Source organism: Macaca thibetana, chromosome 9 (assembly GCF_024542745.1).
Source record: "Macaca thibetana thibetana isolate TM-01 chromosome 9, ASM2454274v1, whole genome shotgun sequence".
Lineage (NCBI taxonomy): Eukaryota > Metazoa > Chordata > Mammalia > Primates > Cercopithecidae > Macaca > Macaca thibetana.
Genome location: NC_065586.1, coordinates 582034 through 603808, shown reverse-complemented (window position 1 = coordinate 603808; position 21775 = coordinate 582034). Strand labels below are relative to the sequence as shown.

Sequence of the window (21775 nt, the reverse complement as noted above, 5' to 3'; positions counted from 1 at the left end):
GAGTCCAGTCCAGATCTCCTTGCTTCCCTTCCCTCTGGAGTCCAGTCCAGATCTTCTTGCTTCCCTTCCCTCTTGAGTCCAGTCCAGGTCTCCTTCCTTCCCTCTGGAGTCCAGTCCAGATCTCCTTGCTTCCATTCACTCTGGAGTCCAGTCCAGGTAGACAGCTGTCCTAAGCGGCATTTGTCGAGCTCTTTAATGACCCTGGTGCAGCCAGATTTAGTAGTTAGTTCCAACTTCTTAACTTACCTGGCTCTACTGTGTCATGTTGTAGTGGGTGATTATCTTGGCTCCTAACTTCACAGTATCCTAATGGTCTTCCCATCTTGCTGGCTGTTAACCTGTGTCCTTTGGCCCTCATGCACTTGCCTCCTGCTGAAGGTGGGAGTGTTCCAGGTTCAGTCCTGTGCTGTTTTTCTTCCTTCCCTTGTGGCTTCAGCACCACCTATCGCTTGGAGAGTCCTCCCTAGTGCCCTGTCCTCAATGATTGCATTAACTTCCAGCTGGTGCCTGCACAGTCTGTCTACACTGTGGAACCAGAGATCTTTTCAAAATGTCAGCCTTGAATTGGTTTTCTATGACGTTTACTCTAACATCCTCTAACGTCCTCCTTGATCTCACACACACATCAGCCTCTGTGACCTCATTTCTTACTGTGTCTGTCACCCCTCTTCTCAGCTGTGCTGGCCTCCTACTGCTGAACTCTACCCCTTGAGAGGCCCCATCTTGGGACACCTGTGCTTGAGGCTCCCCGCTTAGAACACACTTCCCACCTTCCTGCGTGCCCCACCCCTCCTCTATCAGATCGCATGGCACTTCCTGTCTGGACGGCACCAGGCCTTGCTGCCCCTCATCCTGGGTGGTTTCCTCAGTGTCAGTTTCTCTCTGACATGATGTATATAGTTACTGGTTAACTGTCTGTTATCTGCCTCTCCCACGAGAGTGTTGGCTTCACGAGAGCACAGGCTTTGCCTTATTCAGGCTGAATTCACAGAGCCTGCCATAGTGCCTGGCACATAGAAATATTTAGTAAACACCTGTCAAACATGGGGGGTGGAGTGTGAATTTAGATGAGTGACCCGGAGACACTTTAGTCTAGATGGACAGTGGCATCAGGTTGTGTTTTCAATTTTCAGTTTTCAGTCTCATTGAGTCCCATGGTTTGGTTTTGTGTTATGGTTGCTTTAGCAGTTTTGTTTTCTTTTTGCTGGTGGGGGTGGATTTTTACTAAGCTCATTGTATAACACCATACAAACTCCCTGTCCCTCTTATTTGTCCTGAACGCTCCACTTTGTCTTTGCCTTTTCATGGTCTTTAACTTTGACTTTTAAGATACAAGTGTCTCTTGTGTTAGCATGGCTCATGTATGATTGTTCCATGCTAATTTGTATAGGAATGTAGAAAAAACTTAGTTCTTAGCATTTCAGTGCCTGTCGTCTCAACATTATTAAAATACCTGTTTATGCAGTGTCCAGAGTCCAGCTCTGTCTTATAGAGCTTCAGATTCACGGCCCTGTGCTGCCTGTGACCACACACACCATGCCCTCTGGCATCTTCTCAGAAATTTCTTCCAGGATTTAGATCCAGCTTTTGTTTCCTCTTGAAGATCTGGTTTATTTATCATTCTCTTATAGGAATTCTGTAACACGGCAATTCTCACTTGTTCCTTCTACTCTGGAAGTTGAAAGGCAAATTGAAGCCTCTGTTGTAGAAACTGTCTAGTATTGTAGAGCCTGTCTGTTTATGATCTCCAGCCTTGGTTGTTTGCCAGTTATCTTTGTCGTCGTCGTTTTAATTTTTTCCTCTATATTTTATTATTGTTTAGTGTTTGTGTTTGTGTAGGTTACTTGAAAATTCTTTTTGCAGTGAGACAAGGCATTAGCTAAATTTACACTTGTCATTTCTGGTAGAAAAAGCCCGTGCTAAACTCTGCTCATGAGACTTAGATTATTTTTCTAAATTGTGCTGTTTTTGTTTTGGGGGATAAAGGAATACATTTTTTTGCATGATTTACTTTTTTGATAGGTAAAGTAGCATTTTTCATACTCAATATACACTTAGGTAGTTGTGTCAGAATGTAAGTTGAAAGCACTAGAACTGCTGTACTGAATTATCTGCTTCCTAAATTTTAAGCCGTTTTTCCTAAGTTGATTATTACTTTTCTGTAGGAGGAAATGAGTCTCAACCAGAAAGCCAGGAAGACCCCCGGGAAGTACTTAAAAAAACATTGGAATTCTGCTTATCTAGGTAAGGCTGGTGGTGTTTTTTTCTAATGCCTGATATTTCTAGTCTCGTGCAAATAGTTAAATTATATACAAATGGGGTATTTTATGAAGGAGTATCTACTCATATCCATATATATGAATATTAAGACGTGGAATATTGAGTAATAACAATCTTTTGACGTTTGAGAACGGAATGGAACCTTCATGTCAGTGGTCCCCCGTGGTGTTGGTGGTCACTGTCTGGAGTGCCGTCTGAAGGGCCTGGCCCGCCCTGTGCTGCTGAATCAGACTCTTCACACCGAAGTTTGAGAACAAATGTGCCATGTTGTTTCTGAAAACACACCAAACACTGAGATAGCAAGTTGTTTTATTTATATAACACTCACTTTTAATCATTTTTTCCCCCCTGAATAATACCTTTTTCTTAGTAAAACCTTTAAAGTTCCAGTGGCAGAACTGGACATAAAGGAAGGTGGGATTGGGTTTGATGTAATTTCTCTGAGTATGGCAACAACCGATTGGCTGTGTGTAAGGTTTTCTGTCGAAGATGATTTTCCAGGTGTTTTCTCTGGAGCCCTGAGGATTTCACACAGGTGTCTGCTAGGGGCTCCTTGAAGCCTGTGGCTGTATGAGGCGGAGGTGTGAGGGGCTCTGCTGGCCTCCTCCCCATGCCCATGCTGTTCCACGTTTGGAGTCTGAGCATACCGCACCATGACACAGCAGACGCAAGAGGTGCTGGGGCACCAGTGGAGCACCCTAGGGGGCACAGGTGTGAGCCCTCTGCCACTCACCCCCTTCTGTAGCCCCACGGGGCCAAAATCAGCTACAACTGGAAGGTGGCCAAGATGAGGGTGGAGCAGGGCCTCCTCCAGCATGGCCTCCGTTTGATCGGCAGTCATGGGCCTTCACCGAGGGACACTGAGCAGAGGCCCCAGGAACCCAGCACTGTTTTCAGTTTTGAAATGTTTCTTAGGACCTTGTTTACTACATTGTACGATGCCTTGAGAATTCACAGGAAACATTGATCTTTGACCAAAACACCAGAAAATAGCTCATCATGGCCCAAACTGCTGATGATTTGTGGCTCACCTTTGGATTTTGTGGGTAAAGTTACTGTTTCCTTCTTTTTAATTCTGGCTGCCAGGAAGCCAGGGCTGGATATAGGCTCTCTAGTGAGTGTTCCAGAGTCTACAGGAGGAATTTTGTGAATGATGTTATCCTGGCCTTTTTATGTTTTCCTTTCTTGTTCATTCAGCTGGATTTCTGTACTATATATATATATATATATATATATATATATATATTTTTTTTTTTTTTTTTTTTTTTTTTTTTTTTTGAGACGGAGTTTCACTCTTGTCACCCAGGCTGGAGTGCAATGGTGCGATCTCGGATCATTGTAACCTCCACCTCTTGGGTTCCAGCGATTCTCCTGCCTGAGCCTCCCAAGTAGCTGGGATTACAGGTGCCTGCCACCATGCTTGGCTAATTTTTGTATTTTTGGTAGAGACAGGGTTTCACCATGTTGGTCAGGCTGGTCTTAAACTTCTGAGCCCGGGTGATCTGCCTACCTTGGCCCCCCAAAGTGCTGGGATTCCAGGCGTGAGCCACCGTGCCCAGCCTAACAAAATTGTATGTATTTTTAATAAACTCCTCAAATACTACTTAGGGCAAAAATGACAGCTACAAATAATTACATCTTATTTAAAAATAACCATCTTCTCATGAATTTTGATTGTAGAAAGTGCAGTATACTTTTACTTTTGCACTCCCTGCCTCTTCAAGACTGAGATTTTGAAAAAATTTAACTGAGGCCGGAGAGACAGCAAATAACAGATGGGTCCTGGGCTCCGATTTAACTCCAAAGCAATACCATGCCACACTCATGCCTCTTGTGAAACTGGAATTGCAGTAGGTGAAACTTCTTTTTAAAGAAATATTGATTAAAGGAGATTGTTTTCTTTCAACAGGGAGAACCTTGCTAGTGACATGTATCTTATATCACAGATGGACAGTGACCAGTATGTGCCAATCACAACGGTGGCTAACCTCGACCACATCAAGAAGCTCAGCACTGATGTGGACTTGATTGTGGAAGTGCTAAGATGTAAGTAAATGACAATTTTAAATTAATAATGCTTGTCCTTAGAGTATTTGTCTTCTCAGTGTGAACCTTTAAATCTATAGCCATCAAACATTAAGGTCCTTGATGGCAAGTCAGATTGTTCTCTTGCCTCCGTTGCTTTCTGCTCAGGTCCAGTAATTCTGGACTAGCGCCTGATAGTCCTGGGAATGCCAGTTGGATCCATTATGAAACCTCAAACAAGTTTTGGGCCATATGAAGTAGAAAATAATCTTTTTAATGGGAATTTTAAAGATAGCTCTTTCATTCATGAAAAACAAAATAAAAATAACATTTATAGTTAAAGTAAAATACATTTTAATTACAGCTTTGCCACTAAAGGTGTTTCTTTCAAATTGCAACTTCCTGTTTATGTTTTGATGAAATAATTATTGCAGTTTTTCTTAAAATTATGTTGTGGGCCAGGTGTGGGCCACCTATATTCCCAGCACTTTTGGAGGTCGAAGTGGGAGGATCACAAGGTCAGGAGATTGAGACTGTCTTGGCCAACATGGTGAAATCCCATCTCCAGTAAAATACAAAAAATTAGCTGGGCGTGGCGGTGCGTGCTTGTAATCCCAGGTACTTGAGAGGCTGAGGCAGGGAAATCGCTTGAACCCGGGAGGCGGAGGTTGCCGTGAACTGAGATCGCACCATTGCAGTCCAGCCTGGCGATAGAGCTAGACTCCGTCTCAAAAAAAAAAAAAAAAAAAAAAAAAAAAACTTATGTTGTGAGTGAAGTTGTTTCTTTGAAATTTGGCAGCATCAAACAGTGTTTAAGCATTAAGTGTTGACGATGCCCCCTACATAGTTTTGAGTGATTGGACATTGCTAAGCCTGACTTAAAGTCTCCTTTAAGTCCACTGCCTCTACTCACATAGAAGGGTTTCCACATTGTCCCTGGCTTAACTGCACTGGCGACAGTTCATGCAGGTGTTTTTGTTCTTGTGTGGATTTGACTTTACAGTAGTATTAAAAGGTAAGCATCTTACCTTAGAGCTTAGTTGGATTTTCTTTTCACAAATACAAGTTCTCTATTTCTCTGTTTTTAGACAGATATCGTGGGTTATTAAATTATTGGAGACAGTGAAGAAACTGGCAAACATGATTACCATTGACTGTGAGTTCTGAGAGTGGCACTGCCATCTCCCAGAATGGCGCCGTGCTCCCTGGTGTCACCATGCAGAACAGAAGCTGTTGTCTGTGCCAGCTGAATTGGGCCCCATCTTTGAAAGGCCAGCAGCATTCTTGTCCCTGTTTATACTCTGAAGTCTTTTTGGTTATGATTAGGAGTTCCAGGTTTAGTTATTCCTTTTAGGACAGACCTTGCAAATGCTGCTGCCCCACTGGGATGATTTCTCAGTTGATTGTTACTGGCAAGAAGTGGTTTCCACCGACCATGAGGATATTAAATTGCTCTGTGTGGTTACTCAACAGAGCCCACCTGCCCATAGGCGATCCAGGGCAGCCTCGTCACCTATTTTGTCCCATCTCCTCCTGCCTTCTTTATGACTTACCTTTTATCCATTTGCACTCAGCTCTTTAGTTTCTCATTTTGTCTTTTTTTCACTCGATTTTTGGACAGAGATGTACATGCCTTTGTAAGAACCTGTGTGATAAGAATATTGTTAGCAAGTTATTGCATTAGTTGTAGTTCTTAAGAGGATGAACATGTCATAAATAGGTCCACAGGATTAAAGTTCTCATCTTACTTTGTTTTTTTGTTTTGTTTTGTTTTGTTTTTTATTTAAATTGAATGAATGAATGAATGAATTTATTTTTGAGATGTAATCTCACTCTGTCGCCAAGGCTGGAGTGCAGTGGTGCCATCTCAGCTCACCGCAACCTCTGCCTCCTGTGTTGAAGCAGTTCTCCTACCTCAGCCTCCCAAGTAGCTGGGCATTACAAGCATGCACCACCACGCCCAGCTAATTTTTTGTATTTTTAGTAGAGACGAGGTTTTACCACGTTGGCAGGGCTGGTCTCAAACTCCTGACCTCAAGTGATCTGCCCGTCTTAGTCTCCTGAAGTCCTGAGATTACAGGTGTGAGCCACCATGCCTGGCTTCATCTTATGTTTAAATCTTGTGCCCAAAATACCTAGCAGAGACTCAGACACACAGCAGATACTTGATGAATATTTAATTTTATCTTTTTAAAAATTTAACTCAAGATCGTTTGAATGATTTTACTTTGAATACTGCAGCTTTTGTGTTAAGTTGTGTAAGTTACATTTCTAGATTATTTTTAATGTCATAATAAACATACAGTGCATGTCCTAGTATGTCTGATTCAAGTGCTGTTTTTACCCTTAATATAACTGAAACTGCTAATTAAAAAGACATGCTAAAATATTTGTCACCAGAATAAATACATTGTGTTATATTCACACAGTGAGTACCAGAGCTGTTACAGTGAGCTAGGCCTACATATTCCAACAAGAATAAATTTTAAAATTATAATGTTTATAAAAGCATATTTCCAAATTTGTGCAAGGTGATACCATGTATATAAAGCTTGGGGGTGTGTAAAGCTGAAGCGCAGGGATTTTTGTGGGTTCAGAGGAGCATGGAGATGGTGGGAAAGCATGAATGGGATTGAAGCTCATCATTCAGTGTCACGTCATGGGGGCAGGTGAGTTGGGTGAGGCGTGACGTGCAGAGGGTGACACCCCTGCCTGTATGGAGGTAGAATTTACATACCATAAATTATGCATTCTAGGTGTACATTTGGTAAGTTTTAACATATTTATACACCCATGAAACTACCACAATCATGATACCAAACACAGCCATCACAGCCACCCCCGCCAAGCTTCCTCTACCCCTCCCCAGGCAACCACTGATTTGCTTCCTGTCACTACAGATTAGTGTGCAGTTTTACAAATTTGATGTAAATGGAGTCGATTATGCAATATCACTTTCCTTTGGTCTGGCATAACTATTTTGTTGTTGACTGGATTAGTAGGTGATTGCTTCTTTTTGCTGGGAAGTATTCTTTCAAATGGATATTCCCAGTTGGTTCATGCACCTACCAGTTAAAGACATTTAGGTTATTGCCAGGTTTTGACCACTACAAATTGCTGTGGACACTTGTGTAAAAGTCTCTGCGTGACCGTGTGCTTCCCTGTCTCTCGGGTAAATAGCCAGAAGTGGAATGTCTGGATTGTGTTGTTAGGTGTATGATTCACTGCGAAACCGCCCACCTGTTTTCCAAAGTGGTTGGACCATTTTACGGTTGGCCACTACGGCAGGGATGAGAGCTCCAGTTTCCCCATATCCTTCTGACACTTGGTATGCAATCATGTTAATTTTATGTTTTCTAATAACTATATAGTGGTATCTTGTTGAGGTTTTAACTTCTATTTCTCTAATGATTAATGAAATTGAACATTTTTTAAGTGTGCTTATTTGCCTTCTTTTTTCTTCTTTGCAGTAGTGTCTATTTAGATGTCCCACACATACTTTATTAATTTTATTAACAATTGAGTCCTTTCTTTAGAAGTATACTTTTTTTTTTTTTTAGACAGAGTCTTGCTCTATCGCCCAGGCTGGAGTGCAGTGGCGTGATCTCGACTCACTGCAAGCTCTGCCTCCCAGGTTCACGCCATTCTCCTGCCTCAGCCTCCCCAGTAGCTGGGACTACAGGCGCCCGCCACCTCGCCCGGCTAATTTTTTGTATTTTTAGTAGAGACGGGGTTTCACCGTGTTAGCCAGGATGGTCTCGATCTCCTGACCTCGTGGTCCGCCCGCCTTGGCCTCCCAAAGTGCTGGAATTACAGGCGTGAGCCACCGTGCCCGGCCAGTACACTTTATTTTTTAGAACAGTTTTAGATTCACAGCAAAATTGTGAGCAAAGTACAGAGATCTCCCATTATATCCCCTGCACACATGCATGGCCTCTTCCCATATGAACATTCCCCAGTAGAGGAACATTTGTTATAATTGATGAAACCTACACGGACACATCATTATCACCTGCAGTCCACAGTTTACATAAGGGTTCACTTGATATTGTATATTCTGTGGGTTCAGACAACTGTATAGTGACATGTATCTACCAGTACAGTGTCATATAGGGTAATTTTGCTGACCTAAACATTCTCTGAGCCATGTGAACTTTAAAGCAGTTTTTTCAATTCTGTGAAGAAAGTCATCGGTAGCTTGATGGGGATGGCATTGAATCTATAAATTACCTTGGGCAGTATGGCCATTTTCATGATATTGATTCTTGCTATCCATGAGCATGGAATGTTCTTCCATTTGTTTGTGTCCTCTTTTATTTCATTGATCAGTGGTTTGTAGTTCTCTCTCACATCCCTTGTAAGTTGGATTCCTAGGTATTTTATTCTCTTTGAAGCAGTTGTGAATGGGAGTTCACTCATGATTTGGCTCTCTGTCTGTTATTGGTGTATAAGAATGCTTGTGATTTTTGCACATTGATTTTGTATCCTGAGACTTTGCTGAAGTTGCTTATCAGCTTAAGGAGATTTTGGGCTGAGACGACGGGATTTTCTAAATATACAATCATGTCATCTGCAAACAACCCTAAGCCAAAAGAACAAAGCTGGAGGCATCATACTACCTGAAGTCAAACTATATTACCTATATTACAAGGCTACAGTAACCAAAACAGCATGGTACTGGTACCAAAACAGAGATATAGACCAATGAAACAGAACACAGCCCTCAGAAATAATACCACACATCTACAACCATCTGATCTTTGGCAAACCTGACAAAAACAAGAAATGGGAAAAGGATTCCCTGTTTAATAAATGGTGCTGGGAAAACTGGCCAGCCATATGTAGAAAGCTGAAACTGGATCCCTTCCTTACACCTTATACAAAAATTAATTCAAGATGGATTAAAGACTTAAATGTTAGACCTAAAACCGTAAAAACCCTAGAAGAAGACCTAGGCAGTACCATTCAGGACATAGGCATGGGCAAGGACTTCATGTCTAAAACACCAAAAGCAACGGCAACAAAAGCCAAAATTGACAAATGGGTTCTAATTAAACTAAAGAGCTTCTGCACAGAAAAAAAAAAAAAACAAAAAACTACCGTCAGATTGAACAGGCAACCTACAGAATGGGAGAAAATTTCTGCAGTCTACTCATCTGACAAAGGGCTAATATCCAGAACCTACAAAGAACTCAAACAAATTTACAAGTAAAAAAACAACCCCATCAGAAAGTGGGCAAAGGATATGAAGAGACACTTCTCAAAAGACATTTATGCAGCCAACAGACACATGAAAAAATGCTCATCATCACTGGCCATCAGAGAAATGCAAATCAAAACCACAGTGAGACACCATCTCATACCAGTTAGAATGGCGATCATTAAAAAGTCAGGAAACAGCAGGTGCTAGAGAGGATGTGGAGAAATAGGAACACTTTTACACTGTTGGTGGGACTGTAAACTAGTTCAACCATTGTGGAAGACAGTGTGGCAATTCCTCAGGGATCTAGAACTAGAAATACCATTTGACCCAGCCATCCCATTACTGGGTATATACCCAAAGGATTATAAATCATGCTGCTATAAAGACACATGCACACGTCTGTTTATTGCGGCACTATTGAAATAGCAAAGACTTGGAATCAACTCAAATGTCCATCATTGATAGACTGGATTAAGAAAATGTGGCACCTGTACACCATGGAATACTATGCAGCCTTAAAAAAGGATGAGTTTATGTCCTTTGTAGGGACATGGATGCAGCTGGAAACCATCATTCTCAGCAAACTATCACAAGGACAGAAAACCAAACACTGCATGTTCTCACTCATAGGTGGGAATTGAACAATGAGATCACTTGGACACAGGAAGGGGAACATGACACCAGGGCCTGTTGTGGGGTGGGGGGAGGTGGGAGGGTTAGCATTAGGAGATCTACCTAATGTAAATGATGAATTAGCGGGTGCACCCATTAACTCATCATGGCACCTGTATACATATGTACCAACCAATATGGCACATGTATACATATGTAACATGGCACATGTATACATATATAACAAACCTGTACCTTGTACACATGTACCCTAGAACTTAAAGTATAATGAAAAAAATTTAAACATCCTCTGAGCTCCACCCGTTCATCCCTGCCTCCCCCAATCACTGGAAGCCACTGATCTTTTTACTGCCTCTGTAGTTTGGCCTTTTCCAGAATGTCCTAGGGTTGGAATCCTGTAGGATGTAGCCTTTTCAGATTGGCTTCTTTCACTTAGCAATATATGTTGAAGGTTCCTCCATGTCTTTTCATGGCTTGATAGGTCATTTCTTTTTAGTGTTGAATAATAGTTCATCGTCTGGATGTCCCACAGTTTCTTTTATCCATCTACCCACTGAAGGACGTCTTGATTACTTCCAGGTTTTGGCAGTTGTGAATGAAGTTGCTATAAACATCTGTGTACAGATTTTGCATGGGCATAAGTTTTTAGCTCCTTTGGATAAATACGGAGGAGCACAATTGCCAGATCATATGCTACGGATATGATTTGTTTTGTAAGAAACCATCAAACTGTCTCCCAATGTGGATGAACCACTTTGCATTCCCGTCGGGAGCGAATGGGAGTTCCTGTTGCTCCACATCCTCGGCAGCATTTGTTGGTGTCATTGTTGTTTATTTTTGCCGTGCTAATAGGTATGCAGTGACATCTCGTTGATGTCTTAATTTGCATTCTCTGTGACATATGATGTGAAGCGTTTTGCCATATGTAGATTCACCCTCTGTAAATCTTTTGTGAAGTGTCCAGGTCTTCTGCCCATTTTTTAATCTTGTTCATTTTCTTGTTGAGTTTTTAAGTTTTTTGTGCATTTTGATGTTAACAATCCTTTGTCAGATGTGTCTTTTGCAACTATTTTCCATCAGTCAATGGCTTCTCATCTTGTTGACATTGCCTTTCACAAAGCAGAAGTTTTAAATGTTAATGAAGTTTTTTCGGATCTTGTCTTTAGTGTGGTGTCTAAGAAGTTATTGTCAGACCCAGGGTCTTCTAGATTTTCTCCTATGTTTTCTAGGACTTAAGGTTTTGCATTTTACACTTAGGTCCATGATCCATTTGGGGTTAATTTTTGTGAATGGTGGTGCCAGGTCTGCACCTAGATGAATGTTCTGCCTGTGGATGCTGAGTGGTTTAGCAGCGCTTGTTGAAAAGATGCTTCTTTGCCTCACAGTCACATTGTCAATGATATGTGTGTGTACACTGAAATATGTAGTACAGGTATTCCGGATACAAGTCCTTATCACGGGATTTACAAATATGCTCTCTCAGTGTACAGCTGGTTTTTTTGTTCTACCAGTGTCTTTTGAGAAGCAGAAGTAGAAATTTTTTTATAGTCCAATTTGTTAATTTTTTCCTGTTACGGATCTTGCTTTTGGTGTTGTACCTAAGAAATCTTTGCTTGGTCCAAGGTTCTAATAGTTTTCCTTTTATTACTTTTATGTTTTACATTTGAACATTCGAGTCTGTGATCTTTTTTGTGCTGATGTTTGCACATGGTGTGGGGTATGCATCCTGTGTGTATCTGTTGCAGCACCCCACATGTCTGGGCTCTTGTTGTATTGACTGCCCGTGCACATGGGTGTTGATCTCTGGAATGTGTGTTTTATTCCCTTGATTATTTGTCTGATTTGATGCTGACACTACAGTGTCTTAATCACTGTAATGTTATAGTAAGTCTTAAAGTAGGTATGGAACCTCCAGCTTTGTTGTGGCCCTTCTAAATGTTTTGCATTTGTATATGAATTTTAGAATCATCATTACAATTTTTCAAAAAGTCCTGTTGGTGTTTTTATTGGGATTGCATTGATTCTGTAAATTCACTCGAGAAGAATTTACCCATTTTACCAATGTTAAGTTTTGCAACCCACAGGCACAGACTATGTCTTTATGTAGGTCTTTAAAACATTCGCTTGGCAGTGTTTTGCAGTTTTCAGCATATGAGTCTTTGATGATCTTTTGTCAGATTAAAATACAAAAAATTAAATTACAGTCATGCCCCAGTTACCTTTCTTGTAGAGTGAGCTTTCGTGGCTTATGTCTTTTTTTTTTTTTTTTTTTGAGACGGAGTCTCGCTCTGTCGCCCAGGCTGGAGTGCAGTGGCCGGATCTCAGCTCACTGCAAGCTCCGCCTCCCGGGTTTACGCCATTCTCCTGCCTCAGCCTCCCGAGTAGCTGGGACTACAGGCGCCCGCCACCTCACCCGGCTAGTTTTTTGTATTTTTTAGTAGAGAGGGGGTTTCACCGTGTTAGCCAGGATGTTCTCGAACTCCTGACCTCGTGATCCGCCCGTCTCGGCCTCCCAAAGTGCTGGGATTACAGGCTTGAGCCACCGCGTCCGGCATGTCTTTTAAGGAATGTTTCTGTTTCACGTAATTTATTAGCGTGAACTTTTTCATAATATTCCATTGTTACCTTTTTCCTGTTGATGGAACCTGTAATGATGTTGCCACTTTCATCTTGATGCTGGTAATTTGTATCTTTGCGACAGTGGGCACCTCTGAGCCCTAATTGTCATCATTACTTGCTGTAACTCGAATCTGTGCATTGCATAGTTTCATAGATGTGACACCAAAACACAATTTATGTAAAAACTGGCAAAATCTGAATTAGGTCTATTACCGCAGTCACATGAGCGTCCTAATGTAAACAATGCATGACTGTTAGGTAAGAGATGGTCATCAGGGAGCCAGGGAAGGGCACACAGAAACAAGTTATAAGACAAGATTATTTCACTTTAGGTACTTGTGGAAAGGAGAAAGCCATTAACCCTGTATTTTTGTCTGCTTTTAGTGCTTGAGCTGTTTAGAACCTTTGTTTCATAGTGTTACATACATCATGGCTCTTGCAGGATTTTAAATGTCCGTGTACCTTAGTTTTGAAAACTAACATGTGAGATTGGTTTAAAACCTTTGGATTGTGTTAGACTAGCAAAAGTTTTGACAGTTTGCCCATTATTTGTAGGTTTCTTTAGCGTATTTAGTAATATAGTAATAGAATGTAACACATTCCACTGGCATATCACATTTTAATATTTTTGTTTTACCATTGATTTTTCTTCTCTTTATAGCTTTACCTTTAGTCCAAGTGGATGAAAAGGGAGAGAAAGTAAGGCCAAATCAGAATCGCTGCATAGTGATATTGCGTGAAATACCTGAATCTACCCCTGTGGAAGTAAGTACTTTCTCCTCTGAAGGTTACTTGGACATTTTCCCAAAGGTCTTTGTTGGTTTTGATTTTTTTTTTACTTTTGTGTGTTTTTTTGGGCTGTATGTTTTTTAGACTGAATACTTACATTAACACTGTTTTCCCAGGGTTTACACACACTGAGTTACAGAGTAGGAGGGAATGATTCCCAAACCTTTTGATCCCAGGACTCCTTATAATAAGATAGTGAAGGTTTATTCGTTTCTATATTTAGAAATTAGAAATAACACATTTAAATGTTTATTTAAAAATAAGATTAGTAAACCCACAAATCAAGAAAAAAGCACTTTTGTGATAAATAACTTTTCAAAACAAGTATTTTTATGTCAAAGGGGCACCATGAATAACTCCCTGAGCACAGCCACTCTCAGAGAACCAGGAACCTGGTCCAAGCCAGCACAGCCACTCTCAGAGAACCAGGAACCTGGTCCAAGCCAGCACAGCCACTCTCAGAGAACCAGGAACCTGGTCCAAGCCAGCACAGCCACTCTTAGAGAACCAGTAACCTGGTCTGAGCCAGCACAGCCACTCTCAGAGAACCAGGAACCTGGGTCCGAGCCAGCACAGCCACTCTTAGAGAACCGGTAACCTGGTCTGGGCCAGCACAGCCACTCTTAGAGAACCGGGAACTTGGGCAGGCCTTTTTTTTTTTTTTTTTGAGACGGAGTCTTACTGTGTTGCCCAGGCTAGAGTGCAGTGGCGTGATCTCAGCTCACTTCAAGCCCTGCCTCCCGGGCTCAAGCGATTCTCCTGTCTCAGCCTCCCGAGTAGCTGGGATTACAGGCACCTGCCACTGTGCCTGGCTAATTTTTGTATTTTTTAGTAGAGACAGGGTTTTGCCCTCTTGGCGAGGCTGGTGTCGAACTCCTGACCTCATGATTCACCCGACTTGGGCAGTAATTTTAGGGAACCACAGTATCTGATAGCTTAAAAGTAATGAAAAGCTATCTACTGTTACATGTTGCTGTAAAATCTGCCGTTTATCCAGATGCCTAAACTGAGTTGCTCTGTGTAGTAAACACACTGATGGTTACACCTTGAAATCATGAAGCAAAGTCTTTGTATAAGGTGCTGCGAACTTAGTTTATCCTACCTCAGAAAACGGGCTCTGCCTGCTCTGGGGACTTGCAGGACACAGGAAGCCTGGGTTTGTCGTTGGTCTCATCTCTCATGTGATTTCCGCCTCATCATTCATACTGCATCTTTCCACACACCTTCTCTGCCGAGGAAATGGACATCGCTGCTCAGGCTTCCAAATTTAGCTTTTCAGTCCGAGTGGGTTAGTGTGTGTGAGAGTTTCTTAAGGAAAACTAGCATGTGACAAAGGTTAGGATTCCAACAAAGTTCTCTGCCTGGCATGAGAAATTCTGTTACTCTCATGTAAGTATGGTCCTACCCTAGCAAGTTTTACCTTCTGTTCAACTCAGCCTGTCTTTACTAGTTCTGTATTGTAGTATGTGGAGAAAAAGAATTTCGGATTATAATTTTTTCCTCCTATTTTTATTAAGGGTCTGAATATGAAGGACCAGCATATTTCTTGCTTTTTTTTTTTTTTTTTTTTTGAGACAGAGTCTTGCTCTGTCATCCAGGCTGGCATGCAGTGGCGTGATCTTGGCTCACTGCAACCTCTGCCTCCCGGGTTCAAGCACTTCTCCTGCCTCAGCCTCCCGAGTAGCTGGGATTACGGCCTCCCAAAGTGCTGGGAGTACAGGTGTGAGCCACCGTGCCCAGCCGAGGACCAGCTTATTTCTTATGACTAATTTGGACATCTGTATTAACTTAAAGTAATATTTAAAACATAGATCCTAATTTTTAAGACTTGAAATGTTTGTAAAACTTCAACCAAGGAGAATTTTCTGCATTTAGCAGTAGACATTGATTTTGGAATATTTATATTATTCAAAACTGCTGACCTTATGTCTGTTGTAAAACTTGAGCAATGAAAGTCTTAAGAGAGAAGGTTTAAAGGAAACTTTGATAAATTAAAAGTTGGGAAAAAAAGGAAGGAAAATAAGTAGCCTAAAACAATCCACGTAAGAAAAGAAGTTCCCAAGGACTCTGTATAATTTTTTTTTTTTTTTTTTTTGAGACGGAGTCTCGCGCTGTGTCACCCAGGCTGGAGTGCAGTGGCGCGATCTCGGCTCACTGCAAGCTCCGCCTCCCAGGTTCACGCCATTCTCCTGCCTCAGCCTCCGAGTAGCTGGGACTACAGGCGCCCGCCACCACGCCCGGCTAGTTTTTTGTATTTTTAGTAGAGACGGGGTTTCACCATGTTAGCCAGGATGGTCTCGATCTCCTGACCTTGTGATCCACCCGCCTCGGCCTCCCAAAGTGCTGGGATTACAGGCTTGAGCCACCGCGCCCGGCCTCTGTATAATTTTTATAGAGCCCTTCTACTGGGTCTTAGAAATGTAGGCTAGGAGTTTCCAGAAAATTCTTCTTTAAATGTCACTAGGTGCTTGTCAGTGATGAATACATTTTAAATACTGATTCTGATTTTCTTAAAAATAGGATTTTCCCAGAGGCAGAGGAGTCAATCGTTCTTGCCACTAGTAGACTGATGGTCTAGTAGCCTGAAAGTATTATTGTTTGAGTTTAAAAGTCATAATCCTAATTTACCATTAGTCAAGTGTGACTTTTGCGTTGATGTGTTTTGTCTTTTAACCAGTAAGCATTTACCAGTGATGGGACAACAGCATAGGGCATTAGAATCCCTGGAATCCTTTTTTGTAGTTCATTTGGTTGTCAAGTTCCTTTTGTACTTTTTGAAGTGTACCTGGCTAGAAATTTTTTATGGAATGGCCCTGTTTTTCCTTGTTGCTGTTTTTCTTCTGGTATCTGGTATGAATATAGCCACTCTAGCATTCCTTGATTGACATTAGTATGGTAGGTCTTTTCTATCCTCTTTTAACTCGTTTGTGTTTTCTTATTTAAAGTGGATTTCTTGTGAGCAGTGTGTAATTGGGTCTTGCTTTTCTTATCCAATCTGAAAATTTCTGTCTTTTTTTTTTTTTTTTTTTTTTTTTGAGATGATGTCTCACTGTGTTGCCAGGCTGGAGTGCTGTGGCGTGATCTCAGCTCACTGCAACCTCTGCCTCTTGGGTTTAAGCGATTCTCCTGCCTCAGCCTCCCAAGTAGCTCGGACTACAGGCGTGCGCAACCATGCCAAGCTACTTTTGTACTTTTAGTAGAGACAGAGTTTCACTAAAACTCTGTCTTGGCCAGGATGGTCTTGATTTTTGACCTTGTGATCTATCCGCCTTGGCCTCCCAAAGTGCTGGGATTACAGGCATGAACCTCCTCACCCGGCCCAGTTTCTGTCTTTTAATTCAGAGCGTGGCCCATCTACATTTAAGAGGTTAATGATGTAATGATATGATTAAATTTAAATTATTCATCTTGCTGTTTGTTTTCTGTTTGTCTCTTCTGTTCTTTATTTTCTTTCCCTTTTCCTTCCTTTTGTTTGGGATTAAATGTGTATTTTTATCTCCTTTTTTTGACTTATTAGGTATAACTCTTTGTTTCTGTTTTTTAGTTGTGTGTTAGGGCATGCTTCTCCAGCCCGTGGGCCGCATGCCGCCCAGGATGGCTTTGAATGCAGCTCAACACAAATGCGCAAACTTTCTTAAAACATTATGAGTTGTTTTTTTTTTTTTTAAAAAGCTCATCAGCTATCGTTGGTGTTAGTGTATTTTACGTGTGGCCTAAGACAGTTCTTCCACGTCCAGTGGCCCAGGGAAGCCAAAAGATTGGACCCCCTTTCTTTAGGCTTTCCAGCTGACCCTCTAACTGTAGTAGAGTCCGTGTAATTCACAGAGCAGCATACCTCTTGACCTTACAGCCATGCTCTTCCATTTACAGCCATGCTCTCCCATTCTCCACTTCTGGCCTGTGCTGTTGTCATACATTTTAATTCTACACAGTCATAAGCCTCACAATACATCGTTGTTGTGTTTGCTTTAAACAACTCATTTTTAAAAAGAGATTAAAAATAAGAAAAACGTGTTTTATGTTTTTTCAGTATTTACCATTTACAGTGCTTCTTATTCCTTTATGTCAATCTGGACTTCCCTTCTGCCTGGATATTCCTTTAGCATGTCTTGTACAGGTCTGCCGATGATGAGTTTTTTTCAGCTTTAGTATGTTTGGGAAAATCTTATTTCACCTTTATTTATGAAAGGTATTTTTGCTGCATATAGATTTCTGGATTGATGGGGTTTTTTCCTTTCTGTGTTTTAAAGATATTCTCTCTTCTGGTATACGTTTTCTGTGGTTTTTATCATCATCTTTCTGTGTGTAATAAGTCTTTCTCTGGCTGCTGTGAAGATTTTACTATTGGTTTTAAGCAAGTTGATTGCAATATACTTTGGTGTAGATGTCAAACTTCTTGTACCTGAAATTTATCAAGCCATTTTGTTAAATGTTTTCTTCTCCCTTTCGCCCTTTTCTTCAGAAAGTGTCTAGCCAGCTGTTTATTTTATTTAGTGTAGTTTTGATTTCAGACACTGTATTTTCCATCTCCAGTGAAGTTTGATTTGGATCTTTTTAAAAATCTTCCATGTATGTTTAACATGCTCAGTCTTTACCTTTTATGGGATATGGAATATACATGCAGTAAACGTTTTATGTGTATTAAGTCTATCGTCTCTATCATTTCTAGGTCTAATCTTTTGCATTATAGGTCATATTTTTCTATTTCTTTGCATGCTTTGTGATTTTGGAGGAGATGCTTGGCGTTTTAAATTTTACTTTACTGAATATTTTTGTATTCTAATAAATATTCTTGAGCTTTGTTTTGAAATGCAGTTAAGTTACTTGGAGCCAACTTGTTAGGTGGAATCAGAGCAGCCTTTTCTCCAGGGCTCATTTTCCCCACGGCTGAAGCAGTGCCCTTCTGAGCACTGTCCCTGCTATCCTGTGGGTTTAGGAGAGTTTCCCACGGTGGCTAGTGGGAAAACAAACCATTCTGGTCTTGGTGAGCCTGCCCTGGGCTTGTTCCCTCTCCTCCTTCAGGCAGTTGTTTTCCAGGCTGGAGATGTGGGGAAGGCCGTCTCAGGCTTACCCTGCGGGCTCTGTGGCCCAGGCACTGAGGGCCACCAACCCCCCGCACCCCGTTCATGTCCCTCTCAGGGATCACACTCGTGTACATGCTGGGGTTCAGGGCCTGAAACCGTTCTTCATGTATTTTGTCTTTGTTTTTTAAATTGAGTCATCTGGGAGAGTAGATCTAGTCCATCATGGGCAGAAACAGAAGTCCAAGCAATGTTTTTATTTTTATTTTTTAAAGTTGTGAAATTATCAGCCCAGAAAATGGTATGATAGTTTTCACATTAATTTAGCTTAATGGTATCTTGAGAGTAGGGGAAGCTGTAAGCTGTGTAACTGTTCTTCTCTATGGCATTGTGATTCTGATTCTGGAAGCCCTGCTGAACCCTCATCCTTTTTGGAAGAGAAATTTACTAGGCATCATGGTATGTTAGTTTGTTTAAGGATAGTTCCTTAAGATAATGCATTTGTTAAAACATTTTTGGTGAGGACAAAAAGTGGCATTGTTGAGAATTAATTTCTAACATCTCTATTTCCTGTAGGAAGTAGAAGCACTATTTAAAGGAGATAATTTACCAAAATTTATAAACTGTGAATTTGCATATAATGATAATTGGTTTATTACATTTGAAACAGAAGCTGATGCACAACAGGTAAGTTCTTTCCACCATCACCCTATGAATTGCATAGTTTACCAGTTTTTAGTATTAGTGCATGTTGGGACTAAACTTGGGCATTGAGATTATTTGTGATAGTAAGTTCGAATATAATCTGCAGAGGAAATCAAGTTGTAGAAACTTAAATGAGTGTATTTGTATGGATAATTTTTATAGCAATATAAAAAGCATGTGATTTTACTTTCTAAGGACAGTAAGCTAAGCAACCTAGGAAAATCAGTTTTGTTCTTCTGTCTGGGCAGAGAAAAGTTTTACTATTTGCAAAGTGTTGGGGGGAAATTTGAACCTAATCTTCATCTCCCAGCAGACTTCATTGTATGTTGGAAGATGCTTTTAATGGTTGAGAAGTAAGCTCTGTAAGGAAGTATAAGGAGTGAGTAGTTTTCCTGCCCTTAAGGGAAGGAAACGTCTTATTTGTGGGAAAACTAACACATGTATTATAAAGTGTTAAATGGTTCAGAAAATAAAACACAGAAACCTGAAAGATGGGTTTGAATTGGATGGCGGGGAAAAGGGGGACGGAAGATAGAGTAACCATGTTTGTGGAGCTGAGCGTGAGCTCTGCCAGCCTGCGCGGCGAAGGTGATTGGATGAGACTGTATCAGAGGTGCAGGGCCTTCACGGTTTTATAGGGGTTTAACGTAGAATTAGTGTGGAGAAGAACAAGGAGATATGTAAAGAATGTTATGATCCTAATCCTTTTCCTTCCTGTCTGGTATTTCCTGAACTGCATACTCCTAATCTGAAATTGGGATTAATACTAGGAACTCAGTATTCATCATTTTCCACCAGGTCAAGGTTCTTAGCTAGTGGTCTTTGGGAGACTTCTATGGCATCTATTAATACTTACAAAGTTGTGTACAAATCTTGTTTGTGAGAATTTGGGGTACACGTTCCATAGCTCTTATGAGGTTATTTTAAGGGATCTGTGACCCAGGGGGTGTCAAGAATCATTATTCTAAGTTCTGTTCACCATAATTTAAATATATATTTCCCTGTTTGAGCTATTGAATGAACTATTGGTGCCTCTTATTCATAAGGTTAATCGAATGGAATTTTATACTTAATTTTGCCCTTAGGCTTACAAATACCTTCGAGAAGAAGTCAAAACTTTTCAAGGAAAACCAATTAAGGTAAGCAAGACCATTGGTTATTCTTTGTTTATTTGCAAATTGATGTTCTTAAGTATTCTAATAGAAACTTACATATTTTCAAACAGGCGCGGATAAAAGCAAAGGCAATAGCTATAAACACATTTTTGCCAAAGAATGGATTTAGACCCCTGGACGTGAACCTGTATGCCCAGCAGCGCTACGCGACATCGTTCTACTTCCCTCCCATGTACAGCCCCCAGCAGCAGTTCCCCCTGTACAGCCTGATCACGCCCCAGACGTGGTCAGCAACGCATAGCTATCTTGACCCACCCCTGGTACGTCGTTTCTTTACTAGGAATTTATGTTGTAGACACTATGCTAGATAATTTGAAGGATTAAAATCCTCATCTAATAGGAAGCCAGATATGTGTGCAGTCTGACATAGTAAAATAGACCTTCAAGTTATGTGGGGGATTTTAAATTTAGTTGAGAACAGAGCTTATGCATAAAGAACTTTGGATTGCTGTGATCACAATCCTTGCTCAGCCCCTCTCCACTCTCCCCTCTCCCGAGCTCTTGTCATGCAGCTCTTAGCAAGATACAGAGGGCAGTAAGAGCTGTAGTGTACCTGGTGTCCCCTACACAGAGGACAATGCAAGGGGGATTAACTGAGGAGGAAGAGGTGTTTAATAGGCTTCTGACAGCAAGGCCGAGGAGAAGGCCTGCTCTTTCACCAGCCTTATTTTACTCACTTCTCACCAGCCTTAGAGTTGGTTGACATGATTAATTTTTATGGATTTTGGCCTTTGTTAAGGCTGTGGTTGGAATTAACAAGTCTGTACTGGATCTTTGTGTGCTGCTATAGATGCTTGAAAGATCAGGTGGGTCCTGGGTGGGAATCAGCATGAGTTTGGTGGCATTGGATGCACAAGAGTCAGCAATACACGGATGAGCATGTCCTTGAAGCTGAAGTCTAGTTGAGAAGTGAAGATGGGTTCATGGACTAGAGGTTTGCATGAGGTAGCAATGCAGGTTAGTTGGAATTGGAGAGATTGAAGGGTAGTATCCATAGAAGGTTATGGTCAGAAAGCAGAAATTGAGTTAGTAGCTTTGAAGAGTTCATGTCCAGGGTTTCGCTGTGGACTAAGGGAAGACTGGGTGGTCCTCGGGGTTGGATGGCTGGGAGCCAGGCACCCTGATGGGCAGGGACGTCACTGCTGACAGGCAGAAAAGGAGGGTAGGTTCAGAGCAGAGTGAACTCGAGAAAACAAATGCCTGTATACGGAAAGTGAAGATATGGGCCCATCAAACAACTCAGGCTGGAAAAGTCAAACATGCCAAGGAGACACGCGTACAGAATGTGTACAGAATGGCAGAACACAGACAGACAGGGCTTATCA

At 41.3% G+C, this 21775-nt stretch overlaps 2 protein-coding genes across 6 annotated transcripts in view; both read left to right on the top strand.

Moving 5' to 3' along the window:
• Positions 1-21775, top strand: part of DIP2C (disco interacting protein 2 homolog C) — an 840898-nt gene that overhangs the window by 495073 nt on the left and 324050 nt on the right. The window lies entirely within an intron of this gene.
• The window catches only part of LARP4B (La ribonucleoprotein 4B), a 125685-nt gene that overhangs the window by 84930 nt on the left and 18980 nt on the right, over positions 1-21775 (top strand). For all 5 annotated transcript variants that reach the window (XM_050805452.1, XM_050805450.1, XM_050805451.1 and 2 more), the window contains 6 exons: positions 2166-2244; positions 4190-4326; positions 13422-13525; positions 19147-19257; positions 20361-20414; positions 20501-20710. In XM_050805452.1, the coding sequence (XP_050661409.1) occupies positions 2166-2244; positions 4190-4326; positions 13422-13525; positions 19147-19257; positions 20361-20414; positions 20501-20710 (695 nt within the window). The remainder of the gene's footprint in view (positions 1-2165; positions 2245-4189; positions 4327-13421; positions 13526-19146; positions 19258-20360; positions 20415-20500; positions 20711-21775) is intronic.